This window comes from Phyllostomus discolor, chromosome 5, assembly GCF_004126475.2.
Source record: "Phyllostomus discolor isolate MPI-MPIP mPhyDis1 chromosome 5, mPhyDis1.pri.v3, whole genome shotgun sequence".
NCBI classification, from domain to species: domain Eukaryota; kingdom Metazoa; phylum Chordata; class Mammalia; order Chiroptera; family Phyllostomidae; genus Phyllostomus; species Phyllostomus discolor.
In genome coordinates, this window is record NC_040907.2 from 48,317,107 (window position 1) to 48,336,922 (window position 19,816).

The 19,816-nt window shown below is 37.8% G+C and overlaps 1 protein-coding gene and 1 non-coding gene across 3 annotated transcripts in view; one reads left to right on the forward strand and one right to left on the reverse strand.

Annotated features, from left to right (window-relative positions):
- Positions 1-19,816, forward strand: part of PDE4B (phosphodiesterase 4B) — a 530,477-nt gene that overhangs the window by 97,366 nt on the left and 413,295 nt on the right. For both annotated transcript variants that reach the window (XM_036026231.1, XM_028512530.2), the window contains exons 2-3: positions 644-756; positions 8,157-8,392. In XM_036026231.1, coding sequence (XP_035882124.1) covers positions 715-756; positions 8,157-8,392 — 278 coding nt within the window. In that variant the 5' untranslated portion in view covers positions 644-714. The remainder of the gene's footprint in view (positions 1-643; positions 757-8,156; positions 8,393-19,816) is intronic.
- On the reverse strand, positions 11,499-11,606 carry LOC114498230. Its single transcript, XR_003684676.1, has one exon. It is a non-coding gene; the product is annotated as a U6 spliceosomal RNA (small nuclear RNA).

Consider the following 19,816-nt stretch of genomic DNA (forward strand, 5'->3'; position numbering starts at 1 on the left):
TTAAATGAGAGATTTCTAGCTTTTTCTAACTACTGGTTGCTAAAATTCTCTGTGATGAATACTTACCTAAATACTTATTCATGTGTGAGGTTTAAACTAACAGTAAAATTGAAGTTAAGAATTTTTTATTGTGTATATTTTTTGTATTGCTTTACTTTTCCTTTTTTTTTTTTGATAATAGTATCAAGGGGTCATATCTCTTAAGTTCTAGATCTGCCATGTTTTAGCTATTACATTGGCCAAATTATTTTTCTGACCCTGTGTTCTCTCATTAGAAAAAAAAAAACATGAAAATGGTCTCACAGACTGTTAAGGGAATCAAATGAAAATTTTATGGAGTAGTACTTTTTAAGTATAAAACCCTTTAGAAATGCATACTATATCTACATTCTCAGTGATAGTTGATTATTTGGGAACCCAATTGTTATAATTTTCTCTCCCAAATAGCTTTGCATTTAATTTCTTGGATTTTTATATTTTCTTAACCTCTTTTCTCACAGTCAGATTGAACTGGCTTAGAAAAATATGATGTTTACTTACTCATGTACACTGTATATATTCAAATATTAGTTTGGAGAATACAAATTTATATTTAACTAAGCATACCAAACTGTTAATTTTATGTCTTTTTTTTCCTTTGTAGATCTTAAAAATTGCCAACAAAGCTGCACTGAATAACAGACACCCTAAGAGAGCATATTCTTCATCTCTATAATGAAGAAAAGCAGGAGCGTGATGGCAGTGACAGCAGATGATGTAAGTTCCAAAAGGCAGAGATTCCACCCGCTTTTTCTCTACTCAGTAAAGAAGTCACTCCACAGTTCTATGCACAGGACAGGCAAGAATGACCCCACTGCTTTGTTACAAGGTATATCTATAACCCAGACATTGCCAGCACCAAGACCCAGCATTCTGTGAGGTAGCATAAACGCTGCCCTCTCTGCAACTGGGAGATGTGCTCAGTTTGAGTTTTATGGTTTTCATGCACAAAGTCACCAGTCTCTGGCATATGCACACATCTGGACTCAGAAACTCCTCTTTCCACATTGCCCATATTATTAGTTCCCTGATGTGTGAAGGATACTGGCCAGCAGTATCCATCCCTGCTGCGGATGCTCGTCGAAACATGAGAAAAACATACACAGAGACAACCGAGTCCTGTGCGGAAATAGGGATGAAATGGCCACTCTCTCTAGTGGAGAGGGCCCCAAGTCCCCACCTGAGTAGGCTTTTATTAAGAATACAGACTGTAGCCCTGACTGGCATAGCTCAGTGGATTGAGCGTGAGCTGTGAACCAAAGTGTCACAGGTTCAATTCCCAGTCAGGGTACATGCCTGGGTTGCAGGCCATGACCCCCAGCAACCACACATTGATGTTTCTTTCTCTCTCTTTCTCCCTCTCTAAAAAATAAATAAATAAAATCTTAAAAAAAATGAATACAGACTGTTTGTGGATTATAGTCTGGCAGGGAAGATCAAAAGGAATAGGTAGTTTTCAAAGGGACTAACAGAACTCCTGCTGGGATTCTGGGCAGAGTTTGGGGTTTTATCACTTAAAAAGACTACAGGAACTAAAAGACTAGTTTCCTTTCCTGCCTGTGCCTTTATATTCTAATTCAATAGCATCCTCCAGCAAGCAGATCTCACAGGATCTTGCATATTCTATGTCCCAGGCCTGATTACCCCGGGGGTCCACCAACTCTGGTCTGGACTGCACCACCCCTGTTATTTCTGCAGGCCTGAGTTGGGCACAGGAGACAAAGACAGCCAGGAGACTTGGATTTCTCACCACTAAGAATAAGGACTCGGGCTTTGACAAAGCCGAGGGATCAGGGGTTAATGTCCATCACCCCTTCATTTCCACAGCCCCCAAGTCCTTCCCTGAGGCCTCCACATGATCATGCCTGTCTTAGGTGATTGCCCCCGTGGGAAATCTTACCCATCATTGGCTAACTGATCAAGCATTGGCGGCCGGCACAGAACAGGCAGAGTTCATGCCAGGGAAATAAGTTTTGTCTCCTTAGTGGCTCCTGATTCGGAGGTCTCTCACTCAGCCTCACTCAGCGGGGGGTTACAGCTTCCTGAGACCAGGCAGGGTGGACCCCAACACTGATGACTTGTTTTCATACTGTTACCCAGTACAACTAAACTTTGAGAGTCACCTCCTATGCTTGGGTCTTTGACAACTGCTCATAAGAAGTTTGTGATGTTACATCTTCTAGGTCCTGCCTATTCAAGTGTGGTCCTCAGAGCAGCATCATTAGCATTATCTGGGTGTTTATTAGAAATGCAGAGCTTCAGCTATGCCTCATCAGACTACATTAATTGTCTGATCAGCCAGGGTGACTAGGAATGTACATTATGTTTGAGAAGCCCTGATCCAGGTCATCTGAAGAAGTCTTTCAACTCATTGTCTTCAGAGCCTTGCATCTTGGACAGCTAAGGTTAAGTGTCTCCTTTGTTTCCCATTGATTAGTCCCTCATCATTATGTCTTTAATTGTCTAGTCTTTACTCAGTTAATACTTGTAATTGAGATAAAATTATATGCCACTAATCAGATTTACAGAAGGAAGGGGCGGGATGGAGAAAAATGAAATAATTTTGTTTGTTCTCTGTAATAGCTCATTTTTTTTTTTTGTTAAGCTCCTCTTTCATAGATGTGGGAGGGACTGGGATGAACTTGAACTTTCAAGTTGATATAAAATGGTTTCTCTTGAGTAAAGGTCCACTCTTTCAGGATTTCTCCCATTCTTACCCCTTTTCTTTAATCATGTGGCATTGGACAGGTGGGCAAACTTTACATTAATTAACATTATAGTAATGGATGTGTGGTATTGTCCTTGTCTTATATTATCCTTTTCCACTGGTGCTTACCATTTTCCAGTTGAAGAGCAGCTCATTTCTGCAGACCTTTTAGTTGTCCATTTTCTGTCCTTGATCCAGCACAGCTTGTGCATGTGACAGGTATACCAGATGATGACTGCTCATGGCACAAGCAGTGTACCATCTCAGTGCACTTTGAGTTTGACCTTCTCCTCCAGTGCCTGGGCCCTTTACTTAACCACTCAGTGGAGGATCTGGTTGTTTAAAAGTCTTGTATCCACTTTCTGTTAGCCCTTATCTTTGGGCTGTGTACCCCATGGACTCCTGGACCCTTTGCCTCATACTGCAGCAAGCCCCTTGGCAGGCTAGCTGAGGCTAATTCTTAACTTCCTTCTGTGTTCCTATATGGCTGTGGGAACTTCTAGGACATGCAAGTGCAGAGGGAGACTTAGGTGTGCTAGGGGACTCAAGTCCTATCAAACACACTGCTTTGCCATTGCCGTCTCTATTCTTTTGTGTTGGGGGACCTTGTTAGTGTTCTGTTCTCATTACCTTTTGTTACTTCCTCCTTTTCTACTCCTTGACCACAAGCGCATTTCCCTTAATTCATATTCTATATTCTCGGGTACAGACAGAAACAACTGTGTTCAGACATCCATGCTCTGTTCAGGATATCCAAAGGGAAGCTTTCGGATGTTAGAAATCCTTTTTCTCTTTTTTAAAAACAAGCTTGGAATTAATCCCGAGTACTATTTGCACATGTGTGCTCCAAGACTCTATTTTCTGGAAGAACAAAACTAAGCAATGCATTCTGTCTAAAAGCTGGACACCCATTCTTTTTTTTTTCATTGCATGCTCTAGTAATAATCCTGATCCTCCCTGAGGTGCTTCAAGATGGAAGGGTTGTATACAAGCACCTGCAAAAAAGGAAAGCACATTCAAAGACTGTTCATCCCACCAGATAGTTATTACTGAGATTTGCATTGTCCAACACAATAGCCACTAGCCACACGTGGTGCTTAAGCACCAGTCGCAGTAGAGATTTGCTATAACCATGAAACAGATCTTGGATATTGAATGCATAGTAGTACAAATTTAAAAAAGTAAAATTATTATAATTTTTGATATAGATTACATGGCAAAGTGATAAAATTTTGGATAGCCTACAATAAATAAAATCTATTGTTAAAAGTAATTTCAATGGTTTCTTTTCTAATGTGGCTACTAGAAAATTTAAAATGACACATTTAATTCCCATTTGTGGCTTGCGCTTTGTTTCCAATGGACAGTTATGGCCTAGAATGTTTCACTATGCACTTCAGCCTCTTGACTACAGAGCCCAAGATTATACTAAATGTTACAGTTGTCTATTACCTCAGAATGAGAGCAACTTAGTGGACTTTACATTTTACATACCGCACTCTTGAAGGAAGTTTTATCCCATGTAAGAGATATTTTATTATATTCTCCTTTATTTTACCTCAGCAAAAATTTGTTTAGTGATTTAAATGTTTACCTGATATTAATTTAGCAACTACTATGTGCCAAACACTGGTTAGGTTCTAGACATTCAGCAAGAAATAGCATAGAGTTCCTGTTCCTTTGGAGCTTATATTCCAGAGGTAAGGGAAGAAGTAAATAAATAAGTTATAAAACACTTCCAGCTATAATAAGAACTGTACAGAAAAATAAACTTGGTCAGGAGCAAAGAATGATTGGATGGTGAGAATAGAGTGTTTATGAGAGGGTCACATGAGAAGATAACATACAGACAGAGAGGGCAAAGAGCCCTGTGAATACATGGAAGCACATTTCTGGGAAAGGGAACAGCATATGCAAAGACCTTTACTGCATGCAGGACACTGTGTCTGGCTCTTTGGGAACACACAAATGAATAATCATGACTACTGCCTTCATATACTTAGAGTACACAAGTGATTTTAATAGGAGACTTAATATGGTGAATGATAGGAATAGTATACATTCAATAATTTGCATTCGAGAACTAAGTTCCAGAGGTGAGGGGTAAATTAAGTGTTACTCAAGTAATAAACATAACAATTAACTATGACTAAAGGGATTACAGAATCATTTAGAGAGGGGGAGCAGCTGGTTTGGGAAGGAGTTGAAAAGGGGAAAAAGTAAAGAGGCCAGGAGATATGTGTATAAATTGACAAAGAGACAGGGAGGAAAGAGGGAGGGCCTAAATTACTCTTGTAATTGGTGGTGATTGCCTATAATAAAAGCACATTTTTTCAAAGACAAAATTACTTTTATTATTGTCTCATGAAGCATGATGACATTTAGTCTTGACGAGGGCCTTAAGTGTCATTTAATGCTTCCAATAATTCCCATTTCTAGTTTCAATAAGGCTTGAACAACCCTGGCCTATTATCCAAATTGAATGGGCACATAAGCACAGTAGAAGCCCTTGGAAATACCTGATCTCGTTTTCTCACCATGAGTGTAATCACAAGAATTCAAAACTTAGAGCAAGCTCCAAAAATAAACTTAAATCCACTCAAAAAAAGACAACACAAAACAACAAAAGCAACAACAAAGCCTCGACTGCTTAGGCACCAATGTGCCTCACCTGGACACTCCAGTGGTCCTAATATGAAGGTAAGTTTTGATCTAAGGAGAGGACAAAGAATCCCTATGGTGTTCCCTTCCCCCCCCACCCCCCAAAATAAACTTTTCCTACTGAACTGCAGGGTTTCACACTAGCTCCTCTTTTGTGATAATCTTTTGTTATGACATTGGCAAAGATATTGTTTTTTAAACAAGGATTATCCAAGAACACAAAGATAATTCAAAGTTGGGCATTTCTCTTGGAATCATAAAGACATAAGTTCATTTTGGGCAGTGTATACATTTTAAAAATTGTGGTTTCCAAAGGTACCATTCAAATTAATATTCCTTTGCCTCAAATCTTTGATCTGATGAGTGGTGTAGAGACAGCCAGAATTGTGCTGTTTGTGGTAAGAAAATAAGTCCTAGTTCACAGGTTCAGCAATGGAGAACTGATGGAACTAAATTTTGCCTTTGAGAATGTTAGTACTGTATAAATTATGAGTATGAATTAGAGAGCTTTAGGTAATTATGAATAACTCTACATGGGTTAATTAGTGTTTGTAAAACATGTTAATATTTCTGGTATTTAACTTGATTACTAAAAAGCTTTCTTTCTATTATGTTCTTTTGTGGTAATGCATTTTCACACTGAGGGCTTTTGAAACACATTCCTTTAACTCAAAGAATGACTTTAAACCTGTAAATTCAAGCTTGTTATGAAGTCAGTGTGGAGATATTTTGTGGTAGGTGTGACTTTGTTGCTTGTCAAATAGCATATAACAAATAAGTACCCAGTTGGTTTATTTATTACTATTAAGCCTAGTTGATATTTCCATTTGCTAAAAGGGAAAAATATTCAATATGCTAGGAGACTCTGGTCATTAGTGTTTAACTTAATGACATACCTATTGCTGTTTTCTGGTACAGAATTTCTTACATAGGAGGTAAAGTATATTCTTAAGACTTTGCTTTCCAGCTAAGCAGTACTTTCTTTACAGGCATATTTGGAGCTAGACTGATTTGTAGCTATAGTTTTGAATTTTAATTTGTTCTTGAATCTCTCTGGGAAGACTTTGAACATGCTATCTTTTTAACTGGTCTGTAAGTGTTTTGAAAAAGAAACATTCAAGTTTTCACCTTGGCTGCTTATGAGCACCCACGCTGGTTACTGTACATGCTAGGCCTCTGGTGCATTTAATGTAATGCCCAGCTACTGAACAGTGAAATACCGAATGCATTCCGGAGTGTTTCAAACTCTGGAAAATTCTAGATTGTTTTGTTTTCTTCCTGTTACTGAATTGTGTTTTCATAGAATCTCATATAAACAATATTCCAAAACAATAAGTCAAACACCACAAGAAAATACAATTATATCCCATTTTAGGTGGGGAGAGTGGGGCCCTTGAAAATTGTCAGGCCTACTGATGCCCAGATTTCCATTATCAAAAAGTCCTGTGTGGATCAGATGAAAATAAACTGCTAGAATACCAGTTTTATGAGAACATTTACTATGCCTTTCTTTCTTTTTTTTTTTTTTTGCTGTTGTATCTTTCTTAAATAACACAGTGCAAAACTATAATAGGTGTACAACAAGTACTTGTTAAATGGACACAGTTAAACCCTTAAACTTGAGTTAGTTACTCTTTACAAACCAGGATAGGTATGGATGGAGGAGGGGGGCAGGCAAGGTTTGTTTAAACTTGAGGATGTCTAGTGCCAGATTCTCTTAAGTCTATTTTGAAGGGCTAGTGGAAAGTACCTGTTTTTTTTTATAAGCATAGAATGACTTTCAGATGAAAGATCTTGGCCTAATGGTAGGACTTCCATAATTCCCTGTTACAATAAAAGTGGAGAATGACAATTATATCTGTTAAACTCCAAGTTGCTATCAGTGGCCATCTGCAGTGCTGTAACATTTTCTGCCTTTGAGCTGGTGTGAATAGGACAACAGGCAGTAGCTTATCTGGGACCCCCACTCCCAGCAGTACCAGGAACCACAGTCAGCAAGAGATGTATAGGAAGAGTAAATAACTCTTATCACTGATTACAGTACAATGCTTTCTATCTTCTCACAAGAATTTCATTTATGTCAGCATCAGAAGAAGTATTGAGCATTGGACTTTGGCCCAGGACTGAATTAATTATACTCTTCTTTTTCTAATCTCTTATATAATGTGAGTAATAGAGAAAGAAATCTCAATTTTGAGAAAAACTTTTATTGGAACAAGAATAGCAATTACCCATAATTTCATAATTATTCCATCTTGCTGTTCTATGATAGAAAGTATTTTTTACTTTAAAACACTAAACTAGAAACTTTATACTTCAGCCAGTGAAGATTGTTCCCATGTTGTAGAATATCAATAATTTCCTAAATATTTTTAATTATAAGCTTTCATTTTAGCAAATAAAAAAGAGAAAAAAGAAAAAAGAAAGAGAAGTGTTAAAAAGAGAAAGGAGATAAGCCCTTCAATCAACATACCATAAATGGGAAACATTATCTACAGCCTTAAAGATCACCATGAATATGCAACTGATATGTTTGTTCTAAAGGTTGTGAATTTTCCTCCCCCATTTTTTTTATTTCTATTAAGCTGTTGACACCATTGTTAGATTCTGCTCCTGAGATAATGATTCAGGACTATGTGAGTGACAACTTGCTCATTTAGTTTCTTATTTTACTCCACTGTGCCTCATTTTTAACATTTGAATTCTCTCTTTTTTTTTCTCTTTTCTTCTTTCCCTGTTGTTCCTCCAGAATGTTAAAGATTATTTTGAATGTAGCTTGAGTAAATCCTACAGTTCTAGTAACACACTTGGGATTGACCTCTGGAGAGGGAGACGGTGTTGCTCAGGAAACCTGCAGTTACCACCGCTGTCCCAGAGACAGAGTGAGAGGGCCAGGACGCCTGATGCTGATGGCATTTCCAGGCCAACCACACTCCCCTTGACGGCACTCCCAAGCATTGCTATTACAGCTGTAAGCCAGGAGGGGTGAGTAGCCTCAACATTAAATGTCAGTTCTAAGTTTTATTTTCTAATTATTCGAGATATGATTTCCTGTTATTAAAATACTAGCTATCTGTGGCATGACTAAGGCTATTGACATTTTGATAACTTGTTTCCCTTTGGGTAGAAGATGGGGCCTTTCAAACAGTGGAGGTGTTTTCTACCTCTTTAGATTAGAAGGAGACTATTGAGGAAGAAGTGAGATACATTTTCCTTAATGTCAAGGGAAAGCAAAATTACTGCTTATGATCTTTTTCAAAACAAAATAAATATTCAGTGTGTGTCAATCTGTTTTAATTTGTAAATAAATATTTTATCAGTTCCAGCCAAAATGGCATTGTAGGTAAATGTGGTGCTTTCATCCTCCCACAACCACATCAAAATTACAACTAAACTACAGAGCAACCAGTATTCAGAATCGCCTGAAATTGAGCTGAATGGAAGTTCTACAATTAAGAACATAAAGAAGAAGCCACATTAACACTGCCAGGTGACCTGGAAACACAGAACAGTCTGGTCCCACACTGACATGTGGCTATAAAAATTGGGTGGGATATCTTGGCTGTGTAGGTACCCTCTGAGGAGTGAGCAGTCCCTGCCCTACATTAGGCTCCCAGTTCAGGGTTCCAGTGACAGGAAGAGAAGTTCCCAGAACTTCTGGCTGTAAAAAACCAGTGGGGATTGTGGCTGAGGGAGACAGAGCTTCTGCACAGACTTACTTGGACACACCCCTTCTGAGTTACACCACTGGGGCAGCTGCTTGAAAGGCTCTAGGAACTTGTGAGACAAATTGAACTGTGTGGCATTAGAGCAAGAGCTGGGAAGACAGTTTTCTCACAGACAGAAGTGCTGGATGAGGCCCGTGTTACTTTTCTGAGCCCTCCCCCACACAGAGCCTGCAGGTAGGCACCATATCTGAGTCTCCATCAACCCGGCTCACACTGTTTGCCTAGCCCTAGTGATTCTCTGAGACCCACCCCTCAACTTGTGGACCCACCCAAGTTGTTTCCAGTGGCTCTTCCAAACAGATGGCCTATCTTGGTTCAGCCTTTAGACTTTCCCAAAATCTCTCAAACAAGAGCATCTAGCTTTGGTGTGCCCCATACCTCTTGCTAAATGGCCCCAGGCCTGGCAGTAGTGGCAGCTGGTCTTGGTTTGAGATTGGCCTCTCCTGGGTACCTGCAAGCCCCGCATAAGTAGCAGCTATTTGCAGATAGTCTTGTAGCTCATGCCAGGTGGCCATGGGCAGAAAACAAGTGGTTCGCATCTCCTGAGAGGCTCCAGAGCTAGTAAACTAGGTGGAGAGCTTAAGACTATATCAAAGCACCACCCAACCACCTCCAAAAGTGACACACTGAAGGGGAAGACTCAATTGGCACCAGAGCCCTGCCGAAGTAAGTCCTGTTCTATGAGGTGAGCCCTGTATAGCTGATCCTCTAAGGTGTCCACAGGCAGTATTTGCAAATATCAGGCTGGGGGTAATGCTCTCCCATTGTTGTGCTAATAGCAATCAAGGCTCAACTATAGCAGGAGTGTGTATACAGCATTTGGTTGGGGGGTGCTCACATGGAGTGGGAGAAGGGGGAGGCTGTTCCGCTGGACCCTACAGAACACCTCCTATATTAGGCCACTCTACTAAGACACTCTGTCTCCTTAGATACAGCAGGTCTACCTAATACAGAGAAACAAACACAGAGAGGCTGCCAAAATGAGGACACAAAGAAACATGTCACAAATGAATGAACAGAACAAAACTCCAGAAAAAGAACTAAGCAAAATGGAGACAAACAATCTACTAGGTGCAGAATTTAAAATACTGGTTCTAAGGATGCTCAGTGAACTTAGTCAGAGATTAGATGAACCTAGAGAGAACTTCAACAGAATAAAAAAGGACATGGAAACCATAAAAAAGAAGTATTCAGAAATGAAGAATACACTAACTGAAATGAAGAATAATTTACAGGGAATCAACAGTATAGTAGATGAAGTTGAGAATCAAAGCAGCAATTTGGAATATAACAAAGCCAGAAAAACCCCAGTTAGAACAGGAAGAAGAGAAAAAAGAATACAAAAATATGAGGACAGTATAAGGAGCCTCTAGGACAACTTTAAGCATACCAATAATTGTATCATGTGGGTACTGCAAGAAGAAGAGAGAAAGTAAGACATTGGAAACCTATTTGAAAAAATAATGACAGAAAACTTCTCTAACCTGGTAAAGGAGATAGACATATAAGACCAGGAAGTACAGAGTCCCAGACAAGATGAACCCAAAGAGGCCCACACCAAGACATATCATAATTAAAATGCAAAAGGGTTAAGACAAAGAGAGGATCTTAAAGCAGCAAGAGAAAAGCTATTAGTTACCTACAAGGGAGCTCCCAGAAAACTGTCAGCTGATTTTCAACAGAATCTTTGCAGGTCAGAAGGGATTGGTCAGACATATTCAAAGTAATGAAAAGCAAGGACCTACAACCAAGTTTACTCTGCCCAGCAAAGCTATCCTTTAGAATTGAAGGGCAGTTAAAGAACTTCCCAGACAAGACAAAGCTAAAGGAGTTCATCACCACCAAACCAGCATTATATGAAATGTTAAAGTATCTTCTTTAAGAAGAAGGTGATGATGAAAAATATGAACAATAAAATGTCAATAAATACATATCTATCAATGATTGAATCTAAAAAACAAAACAGTCAACCAAATAGAACAGAAACAGGTTCATAGGTACAGAGAACATTTTGACATTTGTCAGAATGGAGGAGGATTAAAGGGATGGATGAAAAATTTGCACGGATTAAGAAGTACAAGTTGGTAGTAACAGAATAATCATGAGGATGTAAAGTACAGCATAGGGAGTATAGTCAATAATATTCAAATAACTATATATGGTGTCAGATGGGTATGAAATTAATCAGGATGATCACTTAGTAAGTTATATGATATCTAATCACTTGGGCAGTTGAAACCTCCAACATCCGCAGCTATAACAAACATTTAACAAAGCCAAAGCCTACTCAGATTAAGATGAAGCTTCACACAAATGGCTAGTTTGTCTTAGTTTCTCTTATTTGATATATTATATTGGGCTTAAAAAATATGGAACACATCATGAATTTGCATGTCATCCTTGCACAGGGGCCATGCTAGTATTCTCTGTATCACTCTAATTTTTAGTATATGTGCTGCCAAAGTGAGTGCTGTGTTGTGCTTTTAACAAGAAAATGATAAGGCATGCTAAAAGGCAAGAAAAAACATAGTCTGGAGGAATAAACCAAGCAGCAGAATTAGACCCAGATATGGCAGACATATTGGAATTATCAGAAAAGGGATCTAAAATAACTAATGTATGTAATAAGGGCTCTAATGGAAGAAGTAAACAACAATGAAGAAGAGAGGAGTAGTGTAAACAGAGAGATGGATACTCTAAGTCAAAATTAAAAGGGAATTCTAGAAATCAAAACTCTGTAACAGAAATGGAGAATACCTTTGATGAGCTCATTAGTAGACTGGGTAAGGCTGAAGAAAGAATCGCTGAGATTAAAATTAGGTGAATAGGAACTTCCCAAACTGAAATGTAAAGGGAAAAGAAACCCCAAAACCTAAAACAAAGAGATGAAGAAATGTACAAGAATCATGTGACAATTACAAAAGGTGAAACATGCATATTTAGAATAACAGAAGTAAAGAGACAATGGAGCAGAAGTAAATATGAAGTAATATGAAATGATACCAATTCTCCAAAATGTATTCCAGAATATTAAAGTAGACAGCAAAGAGACCATCATTACCATAACACACATGTCAGACAAAGGCATTACAAGAAAGGAAAACTCCAGACCAATATCTCTGATGAACATAGATACAAAAATCCTCCAAAGAATCAGCAATGTATTAAAAAATATACTAAAGGATTATATACCCTGACACAGTGGGATTTATTCCAGATGCGCTAAGATGGTTCAACACTTGAAAGTCAGTCACTGCATTCTATTATACCAACAGACTGAAGAACAGTTATATAATCCTATCAATTGATGCAGGAAAAGATTTTGGCAGTATCTGATACCCATTATATAAAAACTCTCATCTGGCTAGAAATAAAGGTGAACTTCCTCAACTTGAAGACCTCTATAAAAAAACTTATAGCTAGCATCTTAATAATCAGAAACTAGATACATTCTGTATAAGATTGGGACCAAAGTAAGGATGTCTGGTCTGACTAAACTGATTCAATTTTATACTGGAAATCTTCACAAGTGCAGTAAGATAAGAAAAGGAAATAAGAGGTATACAGTCTAGAAAGGAAGACATAAAATACTCTATGCAGGTGACATGATTGTCTATGCAGAAAATCCCAAGGAATTGTAAAAAAAAAATGCCTCTGGAACTAATAAATGAGTTTAGCAAGGTTGCAGATTACAACATTAATATATAAAATTGCTTCCCTACACACTAGAAATGAACAACTGCAATTTGAAATAGTAATAATACAAGTACCATTTACAGTAGCACAAAAACAAAAAGAAGTATTTAGATATATCTAAAAACATGTACAATACATACATTCAGAAAATTATAAAATTCTGATAAGAAATCAAAGAAGGTCTAAATAAATAGGTATATTACAATTATATGTTAAAAGATTAAAAAAACTAGAAACTAGGCTGCATTTTCCCTACCTTCATTTATAGATGTAATGCAATGTCAATAAAATTTCCAGTAAACTATTTTGTGCATGTGAACAAACTGATCCTAAACTTTATATGAAAGGCAAAAGATCTGGAATAGCCAACATAATACCAAAGAAGAAGAAGAAAGTTGCTAGACTCACACTATGTGACTTCAAGACATTATTAAGTTATAGTAACCACTATAGCTTATATTGGCAAAAAATAGGTGCATAGATTAATGGAATAGAATAGAAAGCCCATTGCTATATTGCTATAGTAATCAATGTCGCATTATATTGGCAAAGAATAGATGCATAGATCAATGGAACAGAATAGAGAGCCCATTGAAATATAGTCAATGCTCTTTGACAAAGGAGCAAAAGAAATTCAGTCAAGAAAGGACAGTCTTTTCAACAAATTGTGCTGGAACAATTAGCCATCCATATGCAAAACAAAACAAAACAAAACAAAACAGAACAAACCACCCCCAAAGAAACCTAGACATGGTGTTACACCTTTCATAAAAATTAACTCAAAATAAATCAGAGACCAGAATGTAAAATGTAAAACTATACAACTCTTAGAAGATGAAATACAGGAGAAAAACTAGGTGACTTTGGATTAGGCCACCATTTTTTTTTAATGTAACATTAAAGCATGGTCACTGAAAGAAAAAAGTTGTAAGTGGCACTTATGTAAATTGAAAATGTCTGCTCTGCTGCTCTGTGAAAGACAATGAAGATAATGAGAACACAAGGCACAGACTAAGAGAAAATATTTGCAAAACATGTATTTGATAATGAACTTGTATCCAAAATATCCAAGAAACTTAAAAATTTAATAAGAAAACAAATAATCCAATTAGAAAATGGGCCTATGATTTGAAGAGATGAATAACCAAAGAAACTATGCAGATAGCCAATGAGATTTGAAAAGATGTTCAAAATTAATTGCCATTACAGAATTTCCCATTAAAATAATAATGAGATACCACTACACACTTATTAAAATGGTTAAAATAGAAAAAAAACTGATAGTACCAATTGCTGACAAGAATGTAGATCACCAAGAACTCTTATTCATTGCTGGTGGGAATGAAAAATGGCGCAGCCACTTTGGAAGTTTGGCAGTTTCTTACAAGGCTAAATATAGTGTTACAGTATGATCTGGCCATCATGTTCCTAGGTATTTATTTACTCAACTTGTATTAAAACTTCTATTCATACAACAACCTGCACAAAAATGTTTATATAGGTTTATTCAAAAAATCACTAAAACTGAAATCAACCAAGATTCCTTTAATATGTGAATCAATGAATTATGGTATATCCATACAATGGAATGTTATTGAGTGATAAAAAGAAATAAGTAAACAAGCTATAAAAAACATAAATTTTAAATTCATGTTGCTAAGTGAAAGAATTCAATATGAAAATGCAACATACTATATGTTTCCAATTATATAGTATTTCAGAAAAAAATATACATCACTAGGGAGATACATTAAAAGATAAGTGGTTTCCAAAGGCTCAAGGGAGAGTGTTGACAAAAAAAGGGAATGAGTCATCAACACTCTAAAACTTTAGTGGGAAAAGTAGATGCAAGCAAATTAATATCATTCAATATGTGTAGTTTTAGAATAAGAATACAGGTGAGGAGCATTTAATTCTTCCTTGGAAGGAGAAGCAACAGTAAAAGCTATTACTTGTCTTTGACCTTGAAGCTGAAGTGTCTCTCTGCTCAACAGAAATGGGGATGACATTTCAGGCAAAGGAAAAAGCGTGAACAGCACCATAACTACTTGAGACAAAGTGAAATATTGAAAGAATGCAAGTTTTCATAGGGTATGAAGGTTACGGGAGAAGGTATGGGTGAAGATATGGCTTAAAAAACGGTAGGGCTGGGATGGGGGTAAAAGGCAGAAAACTGTACTTGAACAACAATTAAAATAAAAAAAAAACAAAAAATGATAGGAAATCTAAATTTTAAAAAGTGGGCAGGGTTTAGAACATGAAGGGTATTGAAGTTTTAGCTTTATCCAGATTACTATATGGAAGCCATTGAAGTTTTCTCTATATATCTGTATTTCAGTAAGGTAATGAGGTAATAAGAGACAATGCAGAGATTGTTTGAAAAGAGAAAAGTATGAAGGTTGGAAATCAAGAGGGGAGACTTTCAGAGGGAGATGGTAAATGCTGAGGGATTTGAGCAGGGAAATAGGCATGGAAATGAAAAGGAGGAGGAACATATGAGCACCATTAAGGCTGAATGAATGGGAATTGGTGCTCAGTTGACATGAATTAAGATCAAGGAGAAGAAACTGGGAATACACAGGTGTTTCTAGCATGATCTACTGGATAAATAGTAATGCCCCCCAAATGGGGTGGGAGTTGGGGATAAGGTATGACGTAAAAGATGGTGGGTTTAGTTTTGAAAGGGTGAGGTTAAAGTATTAAGTGAACAATGAAGCAGTTAAAAACATGTTTCTGTATCATACTTTAGAAATCATAGATATACAAGTGGCAACAAAGCAAAGAAATGAATATAATTGCCCAGACCAAGTATGCAGAGATTAATTAATACAATTTTTATCTTGAAGTAAGGATATGGCCCTAAGGAATAATGAGACAATGACACCAAGTGAGGGGGAAGGAGACAGGGAGAAGGTAGAAAATAAAGAGTCTGAGAAGTAGCAGACCTAGAATAGAGAATTAGGGTATTACAAAAGGAGAAACTGGCCATATGGAAGGTTTGGTGATGACCAATAGACATTGCACAGAGTATAAGTAAGATGAGGACTGAGAAAAGGCCTTTGGATAATTCAGTTTAGTGGATGCTGGTGATGCTGATGAAAGTCTTAGTAGAGTTATGGAGTGGGAATGCACCGGATTTAAAAATGAACTGGGAGGCAGAGGATTGGGGAATGCACAGCAATGCATAGGTGATAAATACTCTAGTTCTGTTGGGTAAGCACATGTGTTCTTTTGTGTATGGAATGTTATATTACAAGTAATACGAGAAGACAAAATAAAACCCTTAGAAAGCATAAATTAGAGCCTAGGAAGACAGGATAGCGATAAAATAGTGCTTTTTCAGATATTTGTGAAAGGAAAGAGTGAGAATGGAAGTCCATTGGGGTGGACAAGATTAAGAGGTGTTCCAGTGTAGGGAATCATGTCCCCACACTGAACAGGAGGAACTGCTAGGTGGCAGGAGACTGACAATAAGATGGTCAGTAGTTGATATAGAGCACAGTAGTGGGAGCACATGGGAAAAGCTGAACTTTAGACAAGATTAGAAATATCTCCTTTTGAGATATGTAAATCCAAGTCAAAATGAACAAATTGGAATTGACAAAAAGAGAAATAGGAGAACCTCATCTCCACAGGTAGAAATTGGTAGCAGTAAAATAGTCTAGTGCATGGAATCACCTCCATGACTTACTGAAAAACAGATCTTTGGGCCTCAACCCTGGAGCTGAGAGTCTGGGATAGGGCATGAAAATATGTAGTTCTTACAAGGTTTTAGGTGATACTTATGAAATTGACCAGGGGACTACACTTTGAGAATGCTGGCCTAGATTTTCTCAGTGAAGCAGGAGGTTAGGTCAGCTGTTGAGAACCAGGGGGAGCAGACCCTTGGCTCTCCTTTCAGCCAAAGGCATATCTTGTCCAGATCCCCAAGCATGAGTTTTTGTCTAGGGCATTTTTTCTATGCCAAGCCAACCAAGCTGTTGTGGGATCAAACTTCCCCGTGTTAAAGGCACTGCTTTGAGAATGCTCACATCCTAATGACACAATAGAACTATTGTCAGCTGCATCTTCAGTTTAAGAAGAGGCACAGAGATAAAGGAGGCAGTGAGTCTTGTTTCAGAGTTTTCCTAATAGTGCACTTTTTCATAAGAAGCAGTTCTTGCTTCCCCTTTGTTATTTCCTTAGAGAAGATTATAAATATCAGTTTGCTTGTCTCCCACTTCCATCTGCCTGAAGGCTGCACTTTGCTTCTTTAAATGTGTCAGTTGTGTACATGATGATTCTATTTGGGCGTCTATTAGCGTAGGTGTGATGTCCTTAGTGTTCACTGTCCCAGCTCTCACCTTTGCTGGGGACAGTGGTGCCAATTTTCCTGATGCTTTCTGCAAGGCTGGAAGCAATTTCAGCTGTTCTCATTAGCCCAAAGCGGGGAAGCAGTCAGTCCGCTGAGGTGGTGGTTCAGACACACAGGAGGGGATGTACTTTACTGCTCTCACAGTCTGTCACAAGTTTAAAATCTGATGAGGTTTTCAGTACAAATATTTTATACTTTTGGGCTGCCTCCCAACTACAGATCCTAAAGCTCTGTTTTAAAGATCAAAATACCCACAGATGCTGTACACAAATGCTGTCAATTCAACAAAAGCTGGTGTCAGGATGGGAAACTGATAACACACACACCTGCTCAGCATTTACCAGGCTTTTTCACCACCCACCGAAATCTTCTGACTACAGACACTGCATTCCTGACTTGTGCATAAGCACTGCAACCTACAATCAGCAATTCACAAAGCTCTGTCCTACCTCACCTCTTGCCCCTGGCCCCCCATCTCAGGTATGTGAAACAATGGACAACGGATATTTAAAATCATGCAGCATCCCTTCCACACCTCATTGCTTATAAATGCTGAGATCAATCAGGTCAAAATTACACTAGAATATTAGAAGTACATGTTTTATATAGAAAGTGCTTAAGAGAGGATCTAGCCTATATGATTCTAATAATAGTTGTCATACTTTACAATATAGATAGCATTGTTACTATAGTACTTTATAGTATATAATGTCTTTTCTATCCTCTATTTTATCTAAACTAAACTCCATAACAACATTGTGAGGCAGGCATTATTCCTTAAGGTGAAGCAAAAAACAAACAAAGATAGCTTTCACCAAAATATAATCACTGGTGGATAGGGTTTCATAATAGAGAAAGACTCCATTTTTTAAAACTGAGGTATAATTGACACATTGTATTTGTTTCGAGTGTTCAATGTAATGATTCAATATTTGTGTACACTGTAAACTGATCAGCACAATAAGTCTAGTTAACATCCATCACCACACATACAGAATTTTCCTTTGTGTAATGTGAGCATTTAGATTTAACTCTTTAAGCAACTTTCAAATATGTGCTACTGTGTTATTAACTAGAGTCATCATGCTGTACATTATATCCCTTAACCTATTTTTTTTAACTGGAAGTTTTTACCTTTTGACTCTCTTCATCAATTTGTCTGCTGCCCCCTTGTCCCCCACACATTTTCTTTTTCTGTTCATCCCATGGTGGACACTTAGGTTGTGTTTATACCTTGGCTGTTGTAAAGAATTTGCAGTGACCATGGGGTACATACATCTTTTTGAGTTAGTGTTTCCCCCTCTTTGGATAAATCCCCAGAAGTGGAATTGCTGGATCATATGGTTGTTCTAGTTTTAAATAAAAAAATATTTGAGGAAACTTAATACCACCATGCACAAGGGTTCCCTTTGTTTCACATCCTCGCCAACACTTGCTATTTCTTATCTTTTTGGTAATAGCCATTCAACCAGGTGCGAGGTGATACCTCACTGTGGTTTTGATTTTCATTTCTCTGATGGTTAGTAATGTTGAGCACCTTTTCATGTACCTGTTGGCTATCTGGATATGCTCTTTGGAAAAATGTCTATTCATATCCTCTGCCTATTTTAAAATTGGATTGTTTGATTTTTTTGCTATTGGATTGTATAAGTTCTTTATATATTTTGAATATTAACCCCTTATCAGATGTGTGATTTGCAAATATTTTCTCTCATTCAGTAGGTTGCAGCTCTCTTTTTCTTCCTCATTGGTAGGTCATAGGGAACCCATCATGAGTTCATAGGTGGGAAATGACAGAGAAGCATTGCTATAACAGTGACAGATAACACGAGGGTTTGGGACAAATATTTGTGCAGCTCCCTGGACCCACTTGTATTTGACCCCAGACGTATTACATCTGTGCTATGGTGGATTGTTGCTGGGGTCACCTAACTTTACGACTCCTTGGATATGTTAACATCCATGGTATGCTGGTAATCGCCTCTGAAAAATGCCACCTTGGGTTTGTAGCATTTGCCAAGTTCTGTGGTGTTACTGTTTGCATCATGGCTGAATACAAGCTGCCAGAGTGATGTCACAGAATATGGACTTGGGAAGAAATGTGCTTACATGGACTATTTCTTGCATATCACTGTACTCATCTAGTTTTGCTTATAGGGTCACTTGACCTCATTTAAGGTCCCATGGTTTGAAGCCCAGTTTTCATTAGGGTCCAAAGGCATGCCAGGAGTTGTTTATCAACAGTTTATACTTTTCTGCTGCAGATGTCATAACATTTCTCTAGCACCTGAGCAGTGTGCACTGCACATAATGTATTTTGCCATCAAAAGGACTCCAGTATCATTGATGATGTGGATCAAGCCACCATGCTGGACCTTGTGCAGAAACTTCCCTAGCCCTTGGCTCCACTCCACAGCTTTCTACATAATCTGAAAAATGGGTCATAACAGTATTTTCCAGTGTGTTACATGTTATCTCTAAAACCCAAAGAGACATATAAAGCATGATGATTCCTTTTTTAGTGCTAGAGACGCAAGGTAATTTATCCTTTACTTCAGAGCAAATATCCCAGTATGCCCAGAACCTTGGACCCCTAGAAACTTTACCCATGTGCCAGGCTCCTAAATCTTT